Source organism: Macaca thibetana, chromosome 10, assembly GCF_024542745.1.
Source record: "Macaca thibetana thibetana isolate TM-01 chromosome 10, ASM2454274v1, whole genome shotgun sequence".
NCBI lineage: Eukaryota > Metazoa > Chordata > Mammalia > Primates > Cercopithecidae > Macaca > Macaca thibetana.
In genome coordinates, this window is record NC_065587.1 from 19426808 (window position 1) to 19447640 (window position 20833).

General features: G+C 45.2%; 1 protein-coding gene across 1 annotated transcript in view; it reads right to left on the reverse strand.

The window, feature by feature from the left end:
* Positions 1 to 20833, reverse strand: part of DRG1 (developmentally regulated GTP binding protein 1) — a 38496-nt gene that overhangs the window by 6482 nt on the left and 11181 nt on the right. The window contains exons 4-8 of the mRNA XM_050806756.1: positions 19347 to 19416; positions 9334 to 9503; positions 5143 to 5273; positions 1775 to 1942; positions 1384 to 1506 (exon numbers count right to left, since the gene is read on the reverse strand). Coding sequence (XP_050662713.1) covers positions 1384 to 1506; positions 1775 to 1942; positions 5143 to 5273; positions 9334 to 9503; positions 19347 to 19416 — 662 coding nt within the window. The remainder of the gene's footprint in view (positions 1 to 1383; positions 1507 to 1774; positions 1943 to 5142; positions 5274 to 9333; positions 9504 to 19346; positions 19417 to 20833) is intronic.

Below are 20833 nucleotides of genomic sequence, written 5' to 3' on the forward strand. Positions count from 1 at the left end.
GAAGTGGGGTGAGAGATAAAAGGAAACTCTTTGTGCTATATCTGCAACTTTGCTGTAAGTCTACAGTAAGTTCAAAATAAAAAATTAATATGCTGGGCATAGTGGCTCACAACTATAATCCTAACACTTTGGGAGGCTGAAGCAGGTGACTCTCTCGAGCTCAGGATTTCAAGACCAGCCTGGGAAACAAAACAAGACCTCGTCTCTAGTAAAAATTTTTTAAGGCCAGGCACGGTGGCTCATGCCTGTAATCCCAGCACTTTGCAGGGCTGAGGTCAAGAGTTCAAGACCAGCCTGACCAACATGGAAAAACCCTGTCTCTACTGAAAATACAAAATGAGCTGGGTGTGGTGGCACATGCCTGTAATTCCAGCTACTTGGGAGGCAGCTGAGGTGGGAGAATCACTTGAACCCGGGAAGAAGTTGCAGTAAGCCAAGATCACACCATTACACTCCAGCCTGGGCAATAAGAGCGAGACTATCTCAAAAAATAAAAAATAAAAAATTAGCTGGGTATAGTGGTGTGCACCTGTAGTCTCAGCTACTCCGGAGGCTGAGGCAGGAGGACTGCTTGAGCCCAGAAGATTGAGGCTCCAGTGAGCTATGATCGCACCACTCACTTCAGCCAAGGCAACACCAAGACCCTATCTCAGAAATAAAGTAATTCTTTTTTCAGCCTGTGTCATCAGTGAAAAATATGAGAGATTAGGGAGGTTTTGCCCATGTTTAAGGTTTAGAAGGGGGCTCAGTACCCAGTAGAGGCCAGTGTGACATTGGCAGGAATTATTAATATTTGTGTTTGCCAAGAGGAAGATGAAATAATGAGGGAAGGTCAGGGCTGTTTGTGTCATCAGGTTTCCTGACCTAAAGAGGTTTCTAGAGCTCTTCCTATTCTAATTAGGCACGGTTTTAAGAAGACACTGCAGAGGCCGGGCGCGGTGGCTCAAGCCTGTAATCCCAGCACTTTGGGAGGCCGAGATGGGCGGATCACGAGGTCAGGAGATCAAGACCATCCTGGCTAACACGGTGAAACCCCATCTCTACTAAAAAATACAAAAAACTAGCCAGGCGAAGTGGCGGGCGCCTGTGGTCCCAGCTACTCGGGAGGCTGAGGCAGGAGAACGGCGTAAACCCGGGAGGCGGAGCTTGCAGTGAGCTGAGATACGGCCACTGCACTCCAGCCTGGGAGACAGAGCCAGACTCAGTCTCAAAAAAAAAAAAAAAAAAAAAAAAAAAAAGAAGACACTGCAGAGTTCCTGCCAAGCAAACATTTCAGTAGCCTCCTTCCTGCCTTCTTTTCAAAAATGCCATCCTATGAGTTACTAGTTAGTGAAACTGGTAACTTATAGAAAAAAGGAGGGACCACATGCCCATGATACTTACTATTTAAATTCTTTGATAAGATTTTTGTGAATCTTCATGCAGAAATCCTCCACTGTGGTCCTGGAGTAAGGAAGTACCACTGGGGATGTGTAATCTGGTAATTGGCCTTTGGGTTTGGTGTAACTAGAATAGAGAGGGCATAAAGATTACCACCTTCTTAGAATATCTCATGTGTTGAATGTATAGCAACCCTCCATCACCCCTGACATAAGACCAGGACAACCTCCAACCTGAGGGAAAAAGTGTCCTCAATATGACCTAGTAGATAATAGGAACCAATTTACTTATATTTTCAAAAAGAGCCAGATTTTGTTAATGAGCTCCAGAAAGTCATCTTAGGACGGTCTGGTTTAATTCGTACAGCAACATTACCCTATCCACAAAGACTTACATTCTCACTAGTTTCAGATAGTCCCAGATCTTTTCCAATAGGTCATCAAAATTCCAGCGGTGATGGGCAGAGATGGGTACACAGTGAGGCACCTTATAGATGATATCCAATTCCTCAATGGAGATTTGGTCAATCTTATTTAACACATAGATACAGGGGATATAAACTCTACAGAAGTTGAAGAAAAACAGGTATTAGTCTGGAGTTGTTGACAAAACTGTCAGACTGTTGAACAGCACACCCTCACCCAGACCCAACTGGCGCTCTCAAGAGGAATCATAAGTAGCAGATCAGCCAGAAAAAGAAAAAAGAAAAAGTGAACTATGGGTTGAAAAGTAACAAAAGTCAGGCCCTAGTACCAGACATAAAGATAATTGCTGGGAAAGCATACTGCAGTGGAAAGAACACAAGCTTTGAAGTGCTCAGACTGATTCTAATCCCAGCTGGTCCTCCATATATGCAGGTTTTGCATCCTTGAATTCAACCAACTGCAGATCAAAACCCACAGACACGGAGGGTCAGCTGTACTATATCATTTTATATAAGGGCCTTGAGCATCTGCAGGTTTCATTATCTGCAAGGGGTCCTGGAAGCAATCCTCTGTGGATATGAAGAGGTGATGTTATGTGTCCCTAGGAAAGTCACTTAACCTCTGAGTCAGTTTCCTACATGGCTGTTTTAAAACATAATTTATATTTAAAGACTAAAAAATGTTTTATTTATTGGTACAATAAATAATATTTATTGGTAAAAATGATATCACATCTACCAATGTCATATTCCTAGTGTCCAATGAATATGACAGCTAAGGTTACTAATAATTAGGCAAGCCACAACTTCTCACGGTTTAACTGCCTCACTTGTAAAATGCCTAACTGAAAACACTGGCTTGTTTGTTTTCAAATGAGGAGTAAATACGTTCATCCAACATACAGGAACAAATGACTAGGAGAACTAAAAATATTATATGCAAATGCTACAAGTAAATTTAACAGTGACTTAACTTATTCAAGTCTCAATAATATTAATGGGCTGGGCATAGTGTCTTACGCCTATAATCCCAACACGTTGGGAGGCCAAGGCAGGCAGATTGCTTGAGCCCAGGAGTTCAAGACCAGTCTTGGCAAGGTGAGGAAACAACATCTCTATAAAAAATACAAAAATTAGCTTGGCTTGGTGGTACACGCCCATAGTCCCAGCTACTCAGGAGTTTGAGGTGGGAGGATGGATTGAGCCCGGAGTTCAAGGCTGTGGTGAGCCGTGATCACACCACTGCACTACAGCCTGGGCGACAAGAGCGTGACCCTGTCTCAAAAAAAAAAAAAGTAATGTATCATGAAATAGATACTCAGCTACATACTCTTAGGATGGAGAAAACAGACACAGCCTGGCCGGCTCAGACTTCTGTAGGACACAGCCTATAGAACTTCTCAGGTGGATTAATTCTGGAAGAGCAGACTCACCTACTACTCTCTTCAACTATCACATGACAAAGATTAGGGGGCAGCTTAGTTTACAGCAAGTAACTGAAATGGAGAATTTCATAGGAGGAGGCTGTAAAAGAAAAAAACTGAAATGGGGAATATGACCATCACAATTAAATTTAAAAGCAAGGAAGGATGTCAGAAATCAAAACGAATCCCTCAGTTTAGAGCTAAAGAAACCAAAGCCAGCAGGCATGGTGGCTCATGCCTGTAATTCCAGCACTTTGGGAGGCAGAGGCAGGCAGACTGCCTGAGGTTAGAGACCAGCCTGGCTAACATGGAGAAACCCCATCTCTACTAAAAATACAAAAATTAGCCAGGTGTGGTGGCGGACGCCTGTAGTCCCAGCTACTCAGGAGGATGAGGCAGTGGAAGTGCTTGAACCCTGGCGGCAGAGGTTGCAGTGAGCCAAGATCATGCCACTGCACTCCAGCCTGGGCGACCGAGCAAGACTCCAAAAAAAAAACACAAAACCAGGGGGCGGGGGCCAGGCACAGCGGCTCATACCTGTAATCCCAGCACTTTGGGAAGCTGAGGCAGGTAGATCACCTGAGGTCAGGAGTTCAAGAACAGCCTGGCCAACATGGTGAAACCCCATCTCTACTGAAAATACAAAAGATTAGCCAGACGTGGTGGCAGGCACCTGTAATCCGAGCTACTCAGGAGGCTGAGGCAAAAGAATCGCTTGAACCCAGGAGGTGGAGGTTGCAGTGAGCCAAGATCATGCCACTATACTCCAACCTGGGTGACAGAGTGAGACACTTGTCTCACCAAAAAAAAAAAAAAAAAAAACAAAGTCCACTATCATTTAAGATAGTAGCACAGGCTGGACGCAGTGGCTCATGTCTGTAATCCTAACATTTTGGCAGGCCAAGGCAGGCGGATCACTTGAGGTGAGGAGTTCAAGACCAGTCTGGCCAACATAATGAAACCCCATCTCTACTACAAATACAAAATTAGCTGTGCATGGTGGTGCACACCTGTAATCCCCGCTACTCGGGAGGCTGAGGCAGGAGAATGGCGTGAACCCGGGAGGCGGAGCTTGCAGTGAGCCGAGATCGCGCCACTGCACTCCAGCCTGGGCAACAGAGCGAGACTCCGTCTCAAAAAAAAAAAAAAACAAAAACAAAAAAAAGGCCGGGCACAGTGGCTCACACCTGTAATTCCAGCACTTTGGGAGACCAAGGTGGGGTGGATCACCTGAGGTTGGGAGTTCAATACCAGCCTGACCAACATAGAGAAACCCCATCTCTACTAAAAACACAAAATTAGCCAGGCATGGTGGCACATGCCTGTAATCCCAGCTACTCAGGAGGCTGAGGGAGGAGAATCGCTTGAATCCAGGAAGCAGAGGTTGCAGTGAGCTGAGATTGAGCCATTGCACTCCAGCCTGGGTAACAAGAGCAAAACTCCACCTCAAAAAAAAAAAAAGAAAGAAAGAAACCAAAGCCCACTATCATTTAAGATAGTAGCACAGGCTGAACACAGTGGCTCATGCCTATAATCCCAACATTTTGGGAGGCCGAGGCAGGCGGATCACTTGAGGTCAGGAGTTCAAGACCAGCCTGGCCAACATGATGAAACCCCACCTCTACTAAAAATACAAAAATTAGCTGGGCATGGTGGTACACACCTGTAATCCCAGCTACTCGGGAGGCTAAGGCAGGAGAATCTCTTGAATCTGGGAGGTGAAGGTTGCAGTGAGCTGAGATCATGCTGCTGCATTCCAGCCTGGGCAACAGAGTGAGACTCCATCTCAAAAAAAAAAAAAAATAGTAGGACAACTGGAATTAAGATAAACTTCTGCCAAATTCAAGATCCAATACTGTTTCCATCACAAGGCTTCCAATCCAGTCAGGCACAGACTGCACACTCAGTCAGTACCTGTTTCCTTCCACCACATCAATGAGGTCATCAGCTGTAGCATCACTACGTAGAGTCACATCAGCATTATGAATCTTGTATTCGGCCAGAATGCTCTTCACAGTTTCAGCATCTAGCTCACTCTGGGGGCACTGAAAGGGAATAGCAGATGACTGGTCAGCACAAAATTAAAAAAAAAAAATACTTGCCAAGTGTACCAATATCCATGTACCTGGAAAATTCTAGCTAAGATGCAAACTCATTACTAAAGACATCCGGGATGAGTGTCACTGACTTTTAGTAGGAAATAAATGTTCAAACTCCAAGGAAGGTGTTACACGCTGAACTGTGTTCCTCCTTCCCCCACAAAATAATTCATATGTTGAAGTCCTAATCTCAGTATCTCAGAATGTGACTGTATTTGGAGATAAGAGTCTTTAAAGCGGTAATCAAATTAAAATAAGGTCATTAGAGTGGGGCCCTAATCCAATACTGGTGGTACTAATGAGAAAAGGAGATTAGGACACAGAAACACAGAGCAAACACCAGATGAAGTCATATCTGTAAACCAAGGACAGAAGCCTCAGAAGAAACCAACCCTGCCATCACCTTGATCTCAGACTTCCAGCCTCTAGAATTATGAAAAATAAATTTGTTATTTAAGCCACCCCATCTGTGGTACCATATTATGGCAGCCCTGGCAAACTAACACAGAAATAATCTTAAATGTTCAAATTCGAACATTAAGACAGGATAATGGGAAAGATGTTTTGGGCAAGACAGCTTAAACCTATGCCAGTCAAATCATTTGGAGTGTTAAATTTAGTAGGAAAGTCTCAGTCCTCAATTCTGACAGAGAAGCAGCATTTGACAGAACTGGTCACTCTTACCTGAAACACTTTACTTGGCTTCCAGCATTTCAAACTCTTTCAGTTTTCCTTCTCTCTCTTTGTCTAAGAAGTCTTATCTCTTTGAGTCTCTTTCTTTTTTTTTTTTTTTTTTTTTTTTTTTTTTTTTTTGAGGCAGAGTCTCGCTCTGTCGCCCGGGCTGGAGTGCAGTGGCCGGATCTCAGCTCAGTGCAAGCTCCGCCTCCCGGGTTTATGCCATTCTCCTGCCTCAGCCTCCCAAGTAACTGGGACTACAGGCGCCCGCCATCTCGCCTGGCTAGTTTTTTCTATTTTTTAGTAGAGACGGGGTTTCACCGTGTTCGCCAGGATGGTCTCGATCTCCTGACCTCGTGATCCACCCGTCTCGGCCTCCCAAAGTGCTGGGATTACAGGCTTGAGCCACCGCGCCCGGCCTCTTTTTTTCTTTTTTTTTTTTTTGAGACGGAGTTTCTCTCTTGGTGCCCAGGCTGGAGTGCAATGGCGCAATCTCAGCTCACTGCAACCTCCACCTCCTGGGTTCAAGCGATTCTCCTGCCTCAGTCTCCCAAGTAGCTAGGATTACAGGCGCGTGCCACCATGCCTGACTAATTTTTGTATTTTTAGTAGAGACAGGGTTTTGCCATGTTGGCCAGGCTGGTCTCCAACTCCTGACCTCAGGTAATCTGCCCACTTCGGCCTCAGCATCAGCCACTGTGTCTGGCCGATTCTCTTTTCTTTTTTCTTTTCTTTTTTTTTTTTTTGAGATGGAGTCCCACTCTGTTGCCAGGCTGGAGTGCAGTGGTGTGATCTCGGCTCACTGCAACCTCCTCCTCCCGGGTTCAAGCGATTCTCCTGCCTCAACCTCCTGAGCAGCTGAGATTACAGGCGTGTGCCACCATGCTCAGCTAATTTTTGTGTTTTTAATAGAGACAGGGTTTCACCATGTTGGCCAGGATGGTCTCGATCTCTTGACCTTGTGATCTGCCCGCCTTGGCCTCCCAAAGTGCTAGGATTACAGGCATGAGCCACCGCGCCTGACTCTCTTTTCTTTTCTATCTATACTCACATCCTTGGTGATCTCAGTTAGGTCCATGACATTAAAGTTGATAATCACCAAATTTATATATCCAGTCTAGGTAATTCCTCATGCAGCCTAAATAATTCCTCATGCCTTTTTTTTTTTTTTTAGTAGAGATGGGGTCTCACTTTGTTGTCCAAGCTGGTTTTGAACTCCTGGGCTCAAGTGATCCTCCTGCCTCAACCTCCCAAAGTGCTGGGATTATAGATGTACAGTCATGAGCCACTGTGCCCAACCTACCCCACATGCCTTCTTGACAGAAACACCTAGATGTCTAACTGGCATCTAAAACTTAACATCCTGATCTTCTCCTTCCCTCCAAACCTACTCTACCAAAAGTCCTACCATTTTAGTAATAAGAGTTCATTTTTTTTTTTAGCTCAGGACCAAAAAAAAAAAAAAAAAAAAGTGGCTGGGTATGGTGGCTCACACCTGTAATCCCAACACTTTGGGAGACCAAAGCAGGAGGATAGTTTGAGGCCAAAAGTTCAAGATCAACCTGGGCAACATGGCAAATCTCCGTTTCTACCAAAAAAAAAAAAAAATAGCCAAGCCTGGAGGCATGTGACTATAGCCCTAGCTACTTAGAAGGCTGAGGCAGGAGGGTCACTTGAGCCCAGGAGTTTGAGCTAACAGTGATTGTACCACTGTACTCCAGCCTAAGCGACAGAAGTGATCAACCAGGCTGGCCGACATGGTAAAACCCCGTCTCTACTAAAAATACAAGAATTAGCCGGGCACAATGGCAGGCACCTGTAATCCCAGCTACTCAGGAGGCTGAGGCAGAAGAATCTCTTGAACTTGGTCGGCAGAGGACACAGTGCGCCAAGATCGCGCCACTGCACTCCAGCCTGGGTGACAGAGCAAGACAGAGTGAGACTCCATCTCTAAATAAGTAAATAAACAAACAAACAAAAAACAAAACAGGCATCTCTGACTCTTTCTTTCACAATGCATACCCAATCCAGATGTAATTACTATCAGCTATTTCAAGGAAAATTTCAAAATCTTTCCACAACCAACCACTTTTCAACTCCTTCACTGTCACAACCCTGGTCCAGGAAGCTATCACTTCTTGGTTATTGCAATAACCTCTTTTTTTTTTTTTTGAGACAGAGTCTCGCTTAGTCGCCCAGGCTGGAGTGCAATGGCGCGATCTTGGCTCACTGCAAGCTCCGCCTCCCGGGTTCATGCCATTCTCCTGCCTCAGCCTCCCGAGTAGCTGGGACTACAGGCGCCCGCCGCCTCGCCCGGCTAATTTTTTGCATTTTTAGTAGAGACGGGGTTTCACCGTGTTAGCCAGGATGGTCTCGATCTCCTGACCTCGTGATCCGCCCGCCTCGGCCTCCCAAAGTGCTGGGATTACAGGCGTGAGCCACCACGCCCAGCGCAATAACCTCTTAAATTATTTCTGTTTCTGCTCTTAACCTACTGCAATCTATTCTCAACATAAGAGTCAGAATTATTCCACTAAAACCTAAGTCAAATCATGTTTGTGGGTCAGAACTCAACCAACAGTTACCCATCTCCTGTAAAGTAAAAGCACATATGTCCCTATGTTATGACTTCATCTCTTACTACTCTCTTACTTGCTCATTCTGCTGTTCCTCAAACATGGGAAGACATGCCCTGCCTCAGTACCTTTCCACTTGGACGTTTCCTCTGCATGAAGCAAATGCTCTTCTTCAAGATATCCACTTGGTTCACACCTTCATGTTACCTCAGTGAAGACTTCCCTGACCAACGTTCTTAAAACCGCAACCCTCACACCAACACTCTATCTCCTTTCCCTACTTTGTGTTCTCACATTTATCATTGACTAATACATTATATTTTACTCATTAATATTTGCTATTCTATCCAACTAGAAAATAAAAGCAGGGGGTTTCACTATTCCCTCTTCCATTCCTGCTCAGAGCCTAAAATAATGCTTGGCCCATGGTAGGCACTCTATAAATTTGTGTTAAATGAATGAAAACAGAAGACATTGGCGGCCATGTACTTTATGCAAGCATAATATTGGTTCACACTCCCATATCATCCCCAATAGATAATCCAAAAGAGGAAATAAGCAGCAAAGGTAAGTCTGAGACTGGCTCCTACCCTAATCTTGAAGTCTTTCTTGTCAGTCATTATGAAGTCACTGTGCTATCTCAATTAGTGCAGGGAAAAGCCAGGAAATTTTCCAATGTCAATGTCCATGCACCCTAATCCACTCCCCACTCCTATTCCTGCAGCAGCCTGCCCCATGTCGTCTTCCCCACTTACAGTGGCTGTGAGATTAATGCCTCCCTTGTCTTTCTTCTTAAAGCCAATGTTGGGGGGTTTGCTGTTCAAGCGAATGCCAAAGCCTTCCAGCTCATTTTCAATTATCTTCTTATGTCCCAAAGGTTTCAGGACATCCAGAACAATCAAGATCAAGTTACAGGTTCGGGCCACTGAAGAGTAAGAAAAAAACATACCCACGAAAGTTCAATAAAGCCTTAACTAACCCAAATACTCAAGTAGAGGTGTTTTTCCCCCTACATTTAAGTGTCAAAGGATTTTTTTGTAATACATACATACATACATACACGAAGTTCTTATAGCTACAAAAGAGTTATACCAGAAGTCAATTTGCTTTGTATGCCATGAAATCAGCACATATTTGCCCAAGAGTTGATACATTTTCTGTCGCCCAGGCTGGAGTGCAGTGGCACAATCTTGGCTTACTGCAACCTCTTCCTCTCGGGTTCAAGCGATTCTCCTGCCTCAGCCACCCGAGTAGCTAGGACTACAGGCACGTGCCACCATGCCCAGCTAATTGTATTTTAGTAGACATGGGATTTCCTCACCATGTTGCCTGGGCTGGTCTTGAACTCCTGAGCTCAGGCAATCCACCCACCTCAGCCTCCCAAAGGGCTAGGATTACAGGCGTGAGCCACTGCGCCCACCCTTGGTTAGCATATTTTAAACCAAATTTAATGAGGTACAACTTTTTTTTAATTATATCCATGTTAAAGCACACGGTTCGATGGCAAATGTATATACCTGTGTAACCACCTAAGCAATCAAGACACGGAATATTTCCATCACCTACAGCATTCCTTTGTAACTAACTCCTTTCAATCTTCCCCACTATTCCCAGCCAACCACTGATCTGCTTTCTGCCACCATAGTTTGCACTTTTTAGAATTTCATATAAATGAAATAATATAAAATATATTATTTTGGCACAGCACAGTGGCTCCTGCCTATAATCCTAGCACTTTGGGAGGTTGCAGCAGAAGGACTGCTTGGAGCCAGGAGTTTGAGACCAGCCTGCGCAACAAAGTAAGATTCAATCTGTACAAAAAAAAAAAAAAAATGTAGTATTTTGTGCCTGAATATCTTATTTTTATTAATACATACTTATATTTATATTGACTGAGACAGAGTATCACTCTATTGCCTAGGCTGCAGTGCAGTGGCATGATCATAGCTCACTGTAGCCTTTAACTCCTGACCTCAAGCAATCCTCCTGCCTTGGTCTCCCAAAGTGCCAAGATTACAGGCATGAGCCACAGTATCTGGCCTATTTCTATATTAAAATTCATTTGTCAAAAATTCTGCTTCCAGCTGGGAACGGGAGCTCACGCCTATAATCCCAGCACTTCGGGAGGCTGAAGCGAGAAGATCACCTGACGCCAGGTATTCAAGACCAGCCTGGTCAACATGGTGAAACCGACTCTACTAAAAATACAAAAACTGGCCAGGCACAGTGGCTTACATCTGTAATCCCAGCACTTTGGGAGGCTGAGGCAGGAGAATCGCTTAAACCCGGGAGACAGAGGTTGCAGTGAGCTGAGATTGCGCCACTGCACTCCAGCCTGGGCAACAGAGCAAGAATCCATCTCCAAAAATAAGTAAATAAATAAAACATTAGCTGGCCGTGGTAGTGGACACCTGTAATACCAGCTACTCACGAGGCTGAGGCACAACAATCACTTGAACCGGGGAGGCAGAGGTTGCAGTGAGCCGAGATCATGCCACTGCACTCCAGCCAGCCTGGGTAACAGCTCCATCTCAGGAAAAAAAAAAAAAATTCTGCTTCCATCAACTTTCTAGTTCCTCATTTTTTTAAATTCTCTTTTTTGAAGAGAAAGGCTCTTGCTTTGTCACTCAGGCTGGAGTGCAGTCGCATGATCATAGCTCATTATAACCTCTACCTCCTGGGCTCAACTGATCCTCCTGCCTCAGCCTCTTTGAATATCTCGGACTACACATGTGTGCCGTGTCACATGACTATTTTTTCTTTTTTAATTTTTGTAGAGACAGGGTCTTGCAATGTTGCCCAGGTTGGTCTTGAACTCCTGGCCTCAAACAATCCTCCTGCCTCAGTCTCCCAAAGTGCCGGGATTACAGATATAAGCCATTGCACCTGACCCTCATTCTTTTTTTTTTTTTTTTCCTTTGGAGATGGAGTAGAGATGGCGTTTTACCACGTTGTTCAGGCTGGTCTTGAACTCCTGACCTCACGATCTGCCCACCTCGGCCTCCCAAAGTGCTGGGATTACAGGCGTGAGCCACCATGCCCAGCCTCAGTGGTAGACTTTTTTTTTTTTTTTGAGACAGAGTTTCACTCTTGTTGCCCAGTCTGGAGTGCAATGGTGAGACCTCGGCTCACTACAACGTCCGCCTCCTGGGTTCAAGCAATTCTCCTGACCCAGCCTCCTAAGTAGCTGGGATTATAGGCATGGGCCACCACTCCCAGCTAATTTTGTATTTTTAGTAGAGACAGGGTTTCTCCAGGTTGGTCAGGCTAGTCTCAAACTTTCAACCTCAGGTGATCTGCCCGCCTCAGCCTCCCAAAGTGCTAGGACTACACGCATGTGCCACCATGCCCAGCCTGATTTTATTTTATTTATTATTTTTTAGATGGAGTCTCACTCTGTCACGCAGGCTGGAATGCAATGGCATGATCTCGGCTCACTGCAACCTCCACCTCCCGGGTTCAGGCTATTTTCCTGCCTCAGCCTCCCAAGTAGCTGGGACTACAGGCATGCATCACTATGCCTGGCTACATTTTGTATTTTTAGTACAGACAGGGTTTCACCATGTTGGCCAGGCTGGTCTCAAACTCCTGACCTCAAGTGATCCACCCGCCTCAGCCTCCCAGAGTGCTGCAATTATAGGCGTGAGCCACCATGCCTGGCCATGATTTTATTTTTATTATTATTTTTTGACACGGAGCCTTGCTCTGTTGCCAGGCTGGAGTGCAGTGGTGCGATCTCTCGGCTCACTGCAACCTCCGCCTCCCAGGTTTAAGCGATTCTCCTGCCTCAGCCTCCTGAGTAGCTGGGATTACAGGCGTACACCACCACACCCAGCTAATTTTTGTATTTTTAGTAGAGAGACGGGGTTTCATCATGTTGGCCAGGATGGTCTCGATCTCCTGACCTGGTGATCCACCCGCCTCAGCCTCCCGAAGTGCTGGGATTACAGGTGTTTGAGTCACCACGCCTGACCTTATTATTACTATTATTATTATTATTTGAGACAGGGTCTCTGTTTGTTGCCCAGGCTGCAGTGCAGTGCCATGATCACGGCTCACTGCAGCTTGACCTCCTGGGCTCAAGAGAGCCTCCCACCTCAGCCTCCCAAACACCTGGGACTACAGGAACACACCACCACATCCAGCTATTTTTTTTTTTTTTTTGAGACAGAGTCTTGCTGTCACCAGGCTGGAGTGCAATGGTGCGATCTCGGCTCACTGCAACCTCTGCCGTCCAGAGTCAAGCAATTCTCCTGCCTCAGCCTCCCAAGTAGCTGGGACTACAGGCACGCGCTACCATGCCCAGCTAATTTTTATATTTTTAATAAAAATGGTGGGGTTTCACCATGTTGGCCAGGATGGTCTCGATCTCTTCACCTCGTGATCCGCCTGCCTCGGCCTCCCAAAGTGCTAGAATTACAGACTGTGGAATTACAGTGCTGGAATTACAGACTGTGAGCCACCGCGCACGGACGGCCAGTGATATCTTAGGCCCAGTGACTGAAGTGACAGAAAAGAGGTCAGAGCCGGGCGCGGTGGCTCACGCCTGTAATCCCAGCACTTTGGGAGGCCGAGGTGGGCGGATCACAAGGTCAGGAGATCGAGACCACGGTGAAACCCCGTCTCTACTAAAAATACAAAAAATTAGCCGGGCGCGGTTGTGGGCGCCTGTAGTCCCAGCTACTCGGGAGGCTGAGGCAGGAGAATGGCGTGAACCCGGGAGGCGGAGCTTGCAGTGAGCCAAGATCGCGCCACTGCACTCCAGCCTGGGCGACAGAGCGAGACTCCGTCTCAAAAAAAAAAAAAAATAAAATAAAAAATAAATAAATAAAAGAGGTCAGAGAGGCAGCCAGGGGTCAGGTCATTTACGGTAAAGACTTTGGGTCTCATCCCAAATAATACGGGAAAACATCAGAAGATATAGCCAAGAAATGACATGATCTGACTTCTTTTTGTTTGCTTTCTTTGAGACAGTCTCACTCTGTCACGCAGCCTGGAGTGCAGTGGCATCTCACCTGACTACAACTTCCGCCTCCCAGGTTCAAGTGATCCTCCCATTTCAGCCTCCCAAGTAGCTAATTTTTGTATTTTTAGTAGAGATGGGGTTTCACCATGTTGGCGAGGATAATGTGGAACTCCTGGCCTCAAGTGATCTGCCTGCCTCAGCCTCCCAAAGTGCTGGGATTACAATTATGAACCATCATGCCTAGACTGATCTGACTTCTTATACACAATCATTCTAGCTGTAGTGAGAAGATACTACAGAGCAGCAGGATAGCAGCAGGAAGGCCAGTGATGGGGCTATAATGCTAGAGACAAGGCATCACGAAGGAAGTGACAATATAGGTGAAGAGTTTGGAGTCACTACAAATCAAAGGGGAAAAAAATAGAAGGTGTTGGGGAAAGTGGCCCATTATACAGAGAAAATTAAAATTGGATACCCTTCTAATATCATAGTAGTCTCCAGGTAAATAAAGGACCCAAAAGTATAGAAAAAACAGGAGACTATATCTAAGACCTAAGGAAAGATAGGGACTTCTTAAATAAAACTTTAAAAGCACAAACCATAAGAAAAAATAAACAGTAGGCCAGGTGCTCACACCTGTAATCCCAGCACTTTGGGAGACTGAGGCAGGCGGATCCCTTGAGGTCAGGAGTTCGAGACAAGCCTGACCAACATGGTGAAACCCTGTTTCTATTAAAAATACAAAAAAATTAGCCGGGCGTGGTGGCACACACCTGTGATCCCAGCTACAAATAAAGAGTAGATTCTAACAAAATTAAGGGTTTTTATTCAACAAATACCACCTTGGACAAAATTAATGGGAGAAGATATTTGTAATGTCTAAAGCAGTTTCTGCAATAATGAAAATATTCTGCATCTGTACTGTCCAATACAGTAGTTACTAGTCACGTGTAGCTAATAAGCACATAAAATGTGGCTTACATAATTGAACTAAATTTTAAATTTTATTTAATTGTAATTAAATTTTAGTCACATGTAACTAGTAAATATCATATTAGACAAAGTATTTAAGAGAAATTCTTGAAAAACAGTAAGACAACAATCACTGCCTGGGCAATATATCGAGATTCTACCTCTAAAAAAGTAAAAATTAATTAGCCTGGCACGGTGGTGCATGCCAGTAGTCCCAGCTACTCAGGAAGCTGAGGAGAGAGAGACCCTCTCGAGCTCAGGGTTTTCGAGACCATCCTGAACAACATAGTGAGACTGTCTCTCAAAAAGTAAAAAATTAGCCAGGCATGATGGTACATGCTGCCTGTAGTCCTAGCTACTCAAGAGGCTGAGGAGGAAGGATCGCCTGATCCCAGAAGATTGAGGCTGCAGTGAGCTGTGATCATGCCACTGTACTCCAGCCTGGTCAAGAGAGCAAGACCCTGTCTCTTAAAAAAAGGAAAAGGAAGAAAAGAAAGGCCGGGCACGGTGGCTCAAGCCTGTAATCCCAGCACTTTGGGAGGCCGAGACGGGCAGATCACGAGGTCAGGAGATCGAGACCATCCTATCCTGTCTATCACAGTGAAATACTGTCCCTACTAAAAATACAAAAAATTAGCCAGACGTGGTGGCAGGTGACTATAGTCCCAGCTACTCAGGAGGCTGAGCAGAATGGTGTGAACCCAGGAGGCGGAGCTTGCAGTGAGCTGAGATCCGGCCACTGCACTCCAGCCTGGGCAACAGAGCGAGACTCTGTCTCAAAAAAAAAAAAAAGAAAAAAAAAAAGAAAATGTGCCATGAACTGAGAAGTATGATTAACTCCATCTTTTGATAGAATTTCCTCCTTAGCATAGTAGCCAGGAAGTCAGTCACCTAACTCAATGTTTTTCACTTAAGGATGAAAAAGGGGGAAAAAAAGAGTGGCTAGCCTCTAGATATATTTCAAAGGTAAAACCAACTGGATATAATAACGTAGTAGATGTGGGGGATGAAAGGGAAAAAAAGATTTGACCTAAAAGTTCTGAAGGATAAATTTGCCTTTACAGAGATAGAAAAGACTAAGGGAAGAGCAAGTTGAGGATGAGAGATCAATAATGTCTTTTTGTTTTTTAATTTTTAAATTTACTTTCATTTTTTAATAGAGATTAGGTATCACTATGTTGCCCAGGCTGGTCTCAAACTCTTGAGCTCAAGTGATCCCCCCGCCTGAGCTAAGATCAAGAATGTAATCTTATACATGTTAAGTCTGAGACACCTAATTAGACATCCAAGCGGAGATATGTCGGCAGCTGATCTGCAGTTCATCAGAAGGCAAAATACTGCCACACATTTCATAATCATTAGAATATAGATCCAGACATTTAAAACCAAAGAACTAGATGAAATAACCCTCATTCGGCATAGACAGAGCAGAGACAGAGAAGAAAAGAAACTCCAAGATTAGGCATTGCGGCAATCCACATTTAGAGGGCTTGATGAAGGGGCAGATCAAGCAAAGGAGACCAGGAAGAAGCACTGGTGTCAGAGATCAGGTAAAGCAAATACTTCAAGGAGGGAGTGATCAACTGTGTTACTCTCTTTAGAAAGATGTGGACAATAAACTGGGCATCAGGTTCGACAATGGGGAAGTCATATGTGTCCTTGTTAAGAATAGACAGGAGTCGGGAGGGCCCGGTGGCTCATGCCTGTAATCCCAGCACTTTGGGAGGCCAAGGTGGGTGGATCACCTGAGGTTAGCAGTTTAAGACCAGCCTGGCCAACGTGGTGAAACCCCATCTCTACTAAAAATACAAAAATTAGCCAGGTGTGGTGGCAGGTGCCTATAATTCCAGCTATTCAGGAGGCAGAGGCAGGAGAATCACTTGAACTCAGGAGGCAGAGGTTGCAGTGAGCCAAGATCGTGCCATTGCACTCCAGCCTGGGCAACACAGTGGGACTCCATCTCCAAAAAAAAAAAAAAAAAAAGCAAACAGAATACACAAGAGTCTAAGAGAAAATAATGCATCCACGAAACAAGAACAAGATGCTAAAAAAAAAAAAAAAGGAAAAATCAGAAGACAGAAACAAAGTCTTAGAAATTAAAAACAATACTACAGCAGCAATACACTCAATAGCAGGATTAGAAGATAATGCTGAGAAAATCACTTAAAGAAAAAATTAAGAGACAAAAGATAATTTTAAAAAATTACAAGGGCCAAGTGCAGTGGGTCACACCTGTAATTCCAACACTTTAGGCCAAGGCAGAAGAATCACTTGAGCCCAGGGGCTCAAGACCAGCCTGGGCAAGAAAGCAAGACCCCTACAAAAAAAGTTTTAAAATTCAGCCCAGCACGGTATTGCATGTCTGTAGTCCTAGCTACTCAGAAAGCTGACATGGGAAGATTGCTTGAGCCTAGGAGTTCACAGTTATGGTGAGCTACATACGATCAGGCCGCTGCACTCAAGCCTGGGTGACAGAGTGAGACTCTGTCTTTATAAAACAAGAAAGTTAAGAAAATTATAAACCCAGAAGTCCAGCATTCTATTAGCAGTCCTTCCATAAATAAGGAACTCAGAGGAAATTATCAAAGAACACAGAAAAATTTCCAATAAAATGAAAGATATGAGTAGTGATGCTGAAAGAGTCTACCACACCAGGAAAGGGAGATGGAAATTAAGAAAAAAAAAAAAAAAAAGGCAGCCCAGGCAACATGACAAAACTCTCTCTCTACTAAAAATACAAAAAAATTAGGCCGGGCGCGGTGGCTCACGCCTGTAATCCCAGCACTTTGGGAGGCCGAGGCGGGCGGATCACAAGGTCCGGAGATCGAGACCACGGTGAAACCCCGTCTCTACTAAAAATACAAAAAATTAGCCGGGCGCGGTTGTGGGCGCCTGTAGTCCCAGCTACTCGGGAGGCTGAGGCAGGAGAATGGCGTGAACCCGGGAGGCGGAGCTTGCGGTGAGCCGAGATCGCGCCACTGCACTCCAGCCTGGGCGACAGAGCCAGACTCCGTCTCAAAAAAAAAAAAAAAAAAAAAAAAAAAAAATTAGCCAGGTATGGTGGCACGCACCTGTAGTCCCTGCTACTCAGGAGGCTGAGGTGGATCACCTGAGTCCAGGGACTCCAGTGAGCCGAGATCCCACCACTGCACTCCAGGCTAGGTGATGGGAGTGAGAGTGAGACCCTGTTCCGACAAAAAAAAAAAAAGGCTCCACCAAATATCCAGCAAGATAAATTAAAGAAAAGAAAGAGAGGGCCACGTGCGGTGGGTCACGCCTGTAATCCCAGCACTTTGGGAGGCCGAGGCAGGCAGATCACAGCATCAGGAGATCGAGACCATCCTGGCTAACATGGTGAAACCCCATCTCTACTAAAAATACAAAAAATAGCTGGGCTTGGTGGTAGGCGCCTGTAGTCCCAGCTACTTGGGAGGCTGAGGCAGGAGAATGGCATGAACCTGGGAGGCTGAGCTTGCAGCGTGCCAAGATGGCGCCACTGCACTCTAGCCTGGGTGACAGTGAGACTCCGCCTCAAAACAAAACAAAACAAACAAACAAAGCCCAAACCAAGAATTAATTTGCTGAAGTAGCCTTTTTTTGATACAGAGTCTCGCTCTGTGGCACGATCTCGACTCACTGCAAGCTCCACCTCCCAGGTTCACACCATTCTCCTGCCTCAGCCTCCCTAGTAGCTGGGACCACAGGTGCCTGCTACCACACTGGCTAATTTTTTTGTATTTTTAGTAGAGAGAGAGTTTCACTGTGTCAGCCAGGATGGTCTCGATCTCCTGACCTCGTGACTTGCCCGCCTCAGCTTCCCAAAGTGCTGGGATTACAGGCATGAGCCACCGCGCCCAGCCTGAAGTAGCTTTTAAGATCTTCCAGTGAGGGGAAAAAAGTTGGTCATTTATCAAAAAACAAAAAAAAAGTTCTAACTATTGGACTCAACAGCAATAGTAGATGCTATAAGATAGTGTTCTTCAAATTTCTGAGGGAAAATGACTTCTAATTTATAAATCTATAAATAGCAAAACTAATGACCCCAGTACAAGGGTAAAATAAAAATAACCTTCAAACATGAAAGGACAGCACTCTGGGAAACCAAGGCAGGCAGATCACTTGAGCTCAGGAGTTTGAGACCAGCCTGGGCAACATGGTGAAACTTCCATCTCTACAAAAAAAAAAAAAGAAAAAAAAAGAAAAAAAAATTAACCAGGCATAGTGGCACACCCCTGTAATCCCTGCTACCTGGGAGGCTGAGGTGGGAGGATTCCTTGAACCCGGGAGGCAGAGGTTGCAGTGAGCCAAGATTGTCCCACTGTACTCCAGCCTGGATGACAGAGTGAGCCACTGTCCCCCCACAAAAAACAAAAAAAAAAAATGAGAAGACAGAAAAATTTACCTGTATCATTCATCTTCCCTGGGGAAGTTATTAAAGAATGTCTTTCAGCAAAACATCCAAAAAAGTAGACATTGCCTCTAGGAAATAGAAGATCCCACACAAGAAAAGAACAGAAAATCTCAATATGACGGCCATATAAAACGTCTAAAGCTGCATTGTCCAATACAGACTCCACTAGCTCCTTAATTGTACTAGGCACATTTCAAAAGCTCTATACCCATACATGCCTAGGAGCTACAATGTTGGACAGCAGATTCAGAACACTGCTAACGTTGCAGCTGAGGTCCCTTCAAGTTTCACCTTTAATGAGAAGTCAGGTGAAACTATGCCCTTCACTGTAGTATAACCTCAAGCCTAGTAGTCCCTGACTAAAGGAATAGTACCAGAGAAGGGAATGATATCCCAGGATGGTGGCAAGTGCCACTCACCTGCAATGACTTGACGACCTCTACCTTTCCCATCCTTGGCACCTTCAATGATACCTGGGAGATCCAGGAGCTGCAAGATTAAGAATGGTGGAAGAGGATCAAAGGAAAAACTAGTTATACATTTGAAAATATTAAACAGAATTAATTTATTTCTCAAGTACCTATAATTTATCAGACCCAAATCCAATCTTCTTTATAAGTGAGTGTGGGAATATTACTTTTTTTTTTTTTTTTTTTTTTTTTTTTGAGACAGAATCTCGCTTTGTTGCCCAGGCTGGAGTGCAGTGGCACAATCTCAGCTCACTGCAAGCTCCACCTCCATGCCATTCTCCTGCCTCAGCCTCCCCGAGTAGCTGGGACTACAGGCACCTGCCACCACGCCCGGCTAATTTTTTTGTATTTTTAGTAGAGACGGGGTTTCACTGTGTTAGCCAGGATGGTCTTGATCTCCTGACCTTGTGATCCTCCCGCCTCGGCCTCCCAAAGTGCTAGGATTACAGGCGTGAGCCACTGCGCCTGGCCGTGAATATTACTTTTAATAAGCATCTACTAAATGTCAGCTACAGGCATTTTTTTTTTTTTGGGAGATGGAGTTTCATGCTTTTTGCCCAGGTTGGAGTGCAACAGCACAATTTTGGCTCACTGTAACCTGTGCCTCTCAGGTTCAAGCAATTCTCCTGCCTCAGCCTACCAAGTAGCTGGGATTACAGGCACCTGCCACCATGCCCAACAAACTTTTGTGTATTTGTAGTACGGACGGTTTTACCATGTTGGCCAGGCGGGTGTCAAACTCCTGACCTCAGGTGATCTGCCTGCCTCAGCCTCCCAAAGTGTTGGAATTACAGGTGTGAGCCACCACGCCCAGCCTAGAGGCGTCTTTTGTTTTTTGTTTTGGGAGACACAGTCTCACTCTGTTGCCTAGGCTGGAGTGCAGTGGCACCACCTCCGCTCACTGAAACCTCCACCTCCCGGGTTCAAGCGATTCTTCTGCCTCAAACTCCCGAGTAGCTGAGGACTACAGGTGCACACCACCACGCCTGGTTAATTTTTGTATTTTTAGTAGGGACGGGGTTTCACCATATTGGGCAGGCTGGTCTCAAACTCCTGACCTCGTGATCTGCCCGCCTCGACCTCCCAAAGTTCTGGGATTACAGGCATGAGCCACCGTGCCCAGGCCAGGCTTTTTATGTACTTTACCTAGTTGAAAATGTCTAACCACCCTGTGAGATAAGGATACTAGCTGAAGTTCACAGCGGGTAAGTGACTTCTCCAAAGTCATAGTTCTAATAGGTTATAACCCATGTTTTCTAGACAAAATCCATTATTCTACATTAACTTTTTTAAAAGACAGAGTCTCACTCTGCCACCCCGGCTGGAGTGCAGTGGTACGATCTCGGCTCACTACAACCTCTGCCTCCCAGGTTCTAGCAATTCTCCTGTCTCAGCCTCCAAAGTAGCTGAGACTACAGGGCACACACCACCACACC